The sequence below is a fragment of the Monoraphidium neglectum genome (genome assembly GCF_000611645.1).
Source record: "Monoraphidium neglectum strain SAG 48.87 unplaced genomic scaffold scaffold02502, whole genome shotgun sequence".
NCBI classification, from domain to species: domain Eukaryota; kingdom Viridiplantae; phylum Chlorophyta; class Chlorophyceae; order Sphaeropleales; family Selenastraceae; genus Monoraphidium; species Monoraphidium neglectum.
The window spans coordinates 1-5,741 of record NW_014011126.1 but is presented as its reverse complement, the minus strand read 5'-3'; the positions used below and the strand labels follow the sequence as shown (position 1 = coordinate 5,741).

The 5,741-nt window shown below is 64.6% G+C and overlaps 2 protein-coding genes across 2 annotated transcripts in view; one reads left to right on the top strand and one right to left on the bottom strand.

Annotated features, from left to right (window-relative positions):
• Positions 1-3,243, bottom strand: part of MNEG_10890 (Protein DEK) — a gene marked incomplete at both ends in the record, with an annotated part of 4,170 nt that extends 927 nt beyond the window's left edge. Inside the window, 8 exons of the mRNA XM_014040639.1 lie at positions 20-472; positions 887-1,072; positions 1,396-1,479; positions 1,722-1,802; positions 2,175-2,252; positions 2,438-2,520; positions 2,746-2,779; positions 2,986-3,243. Of these exons, the coding sequence (XP_013896093.1) occupies positions 20-472; positions 887-1,072; positions 1,396-1,479; positions 1,722-1,802; positions 2,175-2,252; positions 2,438-2,520; positions 2,746-2,779; positions 2,986-3,243 (1,257 nt within the window). The remainder of the gene's footprint in view (positions 1-19; positions 473-886; positions 1,073-1,395; positions 1,480-1,721; positions 1,803-2,174; positions 2,253-2,437; positions 2,521-2,745; positions 2,780-2,985) is intronic.
• Positions 3,244-4,390: 1,147 nt separating this feature from the next.
• Positions 4,391-5,690, top strand: MNEG_10889 (cyclin-dependent kinase-like protein; the record flags this gene model as incomplete). Its single annotated transcript, XM_014040638.1, has 5 exons — positions 4,391-4,505; positions 4,647-4,759; positions 5,128-5,166; positions 5,358-5,429; positions 5,607-5,690. 5 exons carry the CDS (start codon positions 4,391-4,393, stop codon positions 5,688-5,690), a joined length of 423 nt encoding a protein of 140 aa, XP_013896092.1.
• Positions 5,691-5,741: the final 51 nt, after the last annotated feature.

Sequence of the window (5,741 nt, the reverse complement as noted above, 5' to 3'; positions counted from 1 at the left end):
ACCGGCGGCACGCGCTGACCTGGCGCATCAACTCCTGCACTGCCGCCTCCACCTCCTCATCGCTTGGCAGCGCCTTGCCCTCCGCCGCCCCCGCCGCCGCCGCCGCGTCCGCCGCGCCGCCCTTCTTCCCCTTGGCGCCCCTGGCCGCCGGCTTCTCGGTAGCTGCCGCCGCCTCCGCCGCCGCCGCGTCCTCCTCCATCGCCTCGCCCTCGCCGCCGGCCCCGTCCTCCTCCTCTTCACCTGCGGCCGCCGCCGCGGCCTTCTTGCCGCCCCGCTTGGCGGCGGCCGTCTTGGCAGCCGGCTTCTTGGCAGGGGCGGGCTTCTTGGCGCCGCTCGCGCGCCGCGCCCGCTTCTTTGGCTGCTCGTCCTCCTCCTCCTCCGCTTCCTCCTCCTCCTCCTCCTCCTCGCTCTCCTCGTCGGCGGCCGCGTCCTTGCCGCCGCTGCCCTCCTCGGCCTCACTCTTCTCCTCCTCCTGTGGCGAAACAGAAGGTGCAGGTGGGAGAGGTAGGGGAGCACGCGGGAACGGGGCGAGAAGGTGGTGGGAACTCCCGGGCGTGCACGCTGCACGCCCTGGCCGCGGCCAGTGCGCAGGCTGGCGGTGTGGCCCAGCCGCGAGCTACCCTCCTCCCCGTCGCCCCGACGAAGCCCCATGCTAGCCCAGGCCCTCGAGGAGGGGAGGGGGGCTGGCCTGCACCGCGATACTGTACTGTACCCACATCCTCACACGCGCACACACACGCGCACACTCAAATACATGCATGAACACGCGCGCACACACAGTCACACAATTACACGCACATGCGCATGCACTCACAGGCATACATGGACACGCGCACACGCACACACACACACACACACACACACACACACACAAAAAGCGCCCCACCTCGCTCTGCTCCTCCTCCTCGCTCTCCTCCTCGCTCTCCTCCTCCTCGCTCTCTTCCTCGCCCTTCTTCTTCTTGCCGCCCGCCGCCGCCTTCTTCTTGCCCCTGGCGGCCTTGGCCGCGGCCTTCTCCTTCTTTTTGGTCTCGCGCTCCCGCTTGCGCGCCGCTGCCTCTTTCTTTTTGTTCGCCTGTGCAATGATGGCAGAGCAGCAGAGTGGGCCGCGTAAGCCATCTCGGCGCTGCCAAGCAGGGGCGGGACGCGGGGGCCTGCAACACCCCAGCCCTGCATGCACGGGCCGTCGAAGCGGGCGTCCCGCGCCCATCCGTCCTCGCCACCTCCGCAACCACCCATCCAGCGCGCGCCGCTCCAAGGCGCCCCGCGACTGGCCCGAGAGCGAACGCGGCTGCGCCCCCGATGCCCTCCCCTGCTGCCCGGCGAGCTGCCCTTCCAGGAGCCCGGCCGCGCGGCTGAGTGGGTTTTCATCAGCGACTGTGATCTGGTCCCCCTCACCGCGGCCGCCAGGTCCTTGTCCCCGACTTTCTTGGGCTTCTCCAAAAACTCCACCAGCCGCTCAACCTTGGAGTCCTTGTTGCCCTGAGGGGGAATGAGGGGGGCGAGGGGGGAGGGTGTGGCCACAGGGCGTCGCGCGATCAGCCGCGGCGCCGCGCTCCCGACGGCGCCACGGCCGGCGCGATCAGCGGCTCGCACGCGGGGCCGTCGTCCCCGTGTCTGCCCTTGTCCCGGACCCACACAAACCGGCCGCGTACGTGCTTGCGCCCGGGCGGGCGGCGGCGGGGGCCAGGCGGTGCTGTGTGCGGCCAAGCAGCGCGGCGCACCTCGCTGGGTCGCGGCAGGTCCAGTGTGTCTATGAGGTTCTGCAGCATGGGGATGGTCCACTTGGCCAGCTTCTCAGACACCTGGGGGGCGGCGTGGGCGGGGTGGCGGGGGGCGGATCGCTGAGTGTGTGCATGCGTGCGTGCGTCAATGCGTGCGTGTGTGTGAGTGTGTGTGCGTATGTGTGTGTGTGTGTGTGTGCGCGCGCGTGCGTGTGTGTGGTGTCGTGTGTTGCAACCAAGTGAGAGAGTCAGGAGGGTGTGCAGTGCGGGGTGAGGGTCTTGCGTACACCACTCAGCAACTGCGGCAGCACGACCAGCCGCAACCCACTCGCGCACGGCCAACTGACAAGGCCGACAGCCGTGACGCGCGACCGCTGGCGTGCCCCCGCCGCTGCCCTCAGTCGCGCTCGCCGTGCGGGCGGCGCGTGATGCGCCAACCGCGACCGCGCGCACCTTGGCGCGCTCGGCCGCCGCGTCCCCGTCATACACCAGCCCCGAAAAACCGAAGATGTTGCGCTTCCGCTCGTGCGACTGCGGCGCAGGATTGGGCGAGGGATCACGGGAGAGGGGGTCTTGGCTGCGTACAGGGCGGGCTCATGTCAGCAGCCGTCGCTGCTGCCGTCGCTGCTGCGGGCGGAGGCAGCCGGGCGGCAGCGGCGGCGCGCTGCGGGCCGTCCGGTCGACCCCGCGCCGGCCGCCTGATGCGGCGCGCTCACCCCGCCCTTGCGCTTGAAGAGCAGCGTGTGCAGCGACACCACCAGGTCGTCGCCGCCGCGCAGCTTGTTGAGCTTGAAGTGCACTGCGCAATGGGATTGGGGGTTGGGCGAAAGGGGGCGGTGGGTGCCCAATTGAGAGCGGCCCAGCACGTCCGCTGCGCCGGCCGCACGCATCGTCCCGGGACGGGCCGGCGGGCGCCTGGGGCCGGATGGGGCCGGAGCTGCGGCTCTGCGGCTGGCGTGAGCCGGGCTGGCGGCAGGCTGAGGGGAGCGTTTTGGGGGCCCGCGCCCTCCGCGGCCCCACGCACCGTTGGGGATTTCGCCGAGCTTCAGGCCCTTGCCCTGCGGCCGCCAGCCGTCAGGGGATGCGTGGCGCCGTCCTTTGAGGGTGATGTATTCGCCGCAGTGCCGGGCGGTACGGCGCGAATAGCCATGGCTAGCAGCGAGATGCGCGAGCTACCCAGGCAGCCTTGTGGGGTGCCTGGGTGCCCTCACCGCAGAGCACAGCAGCGACCCCTGCGTCGTGGCGCGCCCGCTTTGCGCCGCACCTGCTTCACGGTCGGCTCCGGGCTCTTCACGGGCACCACCACCTCCAAGCGATCCACTTTCTTGCGCTCCCGTTTGCCCTCGAGCACTGGGGATGCGTCATAGAGTCCTGGTTTCTTGCCGCTGTCCTTAGTTGTTGCCTCGCGAGCCTTCTTCTCCTTCTTCGGCTGGGCTGGAGTGGCCTCGTCGGATTTCTTCTCCTGGTCCGGCTGCTCAGGTTCGTCCAGGGCCATCGGGGCTGCCTCCGCTTCAGCGGCCATTTCGGGCGTCGAATCGATCTAGCTACGCGAATGTTGGCAAAGACGCAGACGCGGTTGCTATGCACAGTTACTGGAACTGATAATCGAAATGAACGGGACACGCGCGGGGCCACAAAGCCGCCGAACAGCAGCTCAAGAGTGATGCGCGAGATCCTGTCCCGAATTTTCTAACCAAAAGGATGTGCCTCAAAACGCAAGATAAATAACCGAAGTCGCAAAACACAATCCAGGGCTACGATGTCTATGTCTCATCTATTACCTTATGTTTGATGATCTGGCGCAATTTTCAAGTCAAATTGCAGGCGTGTAAGCCACTCATTGACAGCCACGTAAGGCGATAGTGTTCATTACGTGGCTTCTTGTCAAGGGCGCAGTGCCCAGCCAGCTTGGGACGCCAAATTGGGCACAGGCGCCCAGTCGCAGTCATCAGCAACAAGTCCTAGTGTTTGCATCCCATGCTCTTGGATGCTGCTTGAGTGTCTGTCGTTTTCCCGCAAGAAAGTTTGAGCGCCTCATGGCAAGCCGCTGGGCCTCACACACTTGGAAGTTTGCGGTAGGCGCCACGCGCTTGTGCTGCGCTGCTGGGTGGCCAGGGCCTTGTTTCTGCTGGGAGATGGTGTGAGTGATCTGCATCGACCCAGACCTCATATATGATAATGTAAACGATGCATCTGCAAACATCATTTCGCGTTTCAATCAAAGTGCATCTTGTGTTGAGCCACAATCCCAACATCCAAGAGGTGTTGTGGTGCTCGCGGCTACACCAGCTAGTTCGGTCCTCAGCTCAGGGGTCTGTGTGACTGTTTTTGATCTGCAGTCGGCCACAGCCATGTTGCAACAGGTTTGTGTTGAGATAGTTGGCTTGGTTGGGCACACTGTCCGCCAGAGCTGCGCCGCCGCGGGTGGCGTGCTGCACACACCAGAAAGTCAACGGAACAGCAGTGACTGGTCAAAGGCCCACAGTGCCCGGGCTACCCACCTTTGCCCTCACTTCCCATTTCATAGCTATAAAATCACTCACATCTTGTCTTAGCTAGATGGCGTGTGCTCACAGGGCGTTCAGCGTTGAACGCGACCCCCTAGGTGCTGGCATCACTCGTGGCAGGCCGTAGCCGCAGTCAAAGATCGTTGATTTGTATCAGATATAATGCAGAAGTACGAGGTGATCGACGCTTGCGGCAGCGGTGCCTACGGAATGGTATTCAAGGCGGTGAATAGCGCCACTGGCGAGCAGGTCGCTATCAAGAAGTTCAAGGAGTCGGGTGAGTTGCTTACATATGCAAGGCATCAGGCGCTTAGACTGAAGGCATGCCGCCAGGGGTGCGCGCGGGCGCGCGCGCCGCTGCATGGTGCCACTATGACCATGTGCCAACCACTGCTCATTGTGCGCGTCCGTGCCGCAGATGACGATGAGATAGTGCGCAAGACGACGCTGCGCGAGGTCAAGATGCTGCGCATGCTGCGGCAGGAGAACATTGTCGACTTGAAGGAGGCGTTCCGGCGCAAGAAGCGACTGGTGGGTCGTGCATGCGGGCCGCATCGCACTGCCCGCGGCTGCACCTGCCTTCTACGGGGTGGTCCGCGGCGCGTCAGGGGTCGCAACACAAGGCGTGTCAAATGTTTATGTTGAGGTCACGGTGGCGGCTTAGTAAGCTGGGCAGCTGCGTGGTTGTCCTGAACGAGAGGCTCGGTCGGCATCCTTGGCGGGAGCGCAAACCGGTATGAGTGAAAAAAGGCCCTGCCTGATGCTGATTTGTGGCGGGCGTGGGCTGCCAAAGGCGTCCGGCCTCGCCCTTAATGCCTCTCTGTTGCTGCAGCGTTCTCGCGCCAAGTGCTGCTGGCTCTGCAGTGCTGACATCCACACCCGCCCGCCTGCGTTTGCAGTACCTGGTGTTTGAGTACATCGAGCACACACTGCTGCAGGTGGGTGCTGACAGCTCTCACCGACGCAAGGATGAAAATCCACGCGGGCTAATCACCATCGCAGTAGCTGCCTGTTGCGGTTCCAACAGGTCAAATCAGCTGCAGCCAGCAAGTTGGGTGGCTGCTGAGACGGTGCCATTTGATACTTGCTGCTGTATGTAATCCCACACACAACTTCATCTGCTGTGCAGGTGCTCGAGGCGTCCCCCAGCGGGCTGGCTCCGGAGCTGGTGCGGCGGTACGTGTGGCAGCTGGTCCGCGCGGTGCGGTGGTGCCACTCGCACGGCGTCGTGCACCGGGACATCAAGCCAGAGAACCTGCTGGTCAAGCCGGCCGCACCAGGTGCAATGCGAGATCATGCTTGCACGTGTGTGTGTGTGTGTGTGTGTGTGTGTGTGTGTGTGTGTGTGTGTGTGTTGAGTGCGACGGCCGAGCACAAGACCTGCACGTCCTTGACGCTCATCATGTCGTTGGACTGGATCATGTCGGGGCGCACCCTGTTGACCAGCAGCTTCACGTTGTAGATGTTGTTGGCCTCAAGCAGGCCCGCCACGCGGTCGGCGTCCCTGGGGGAC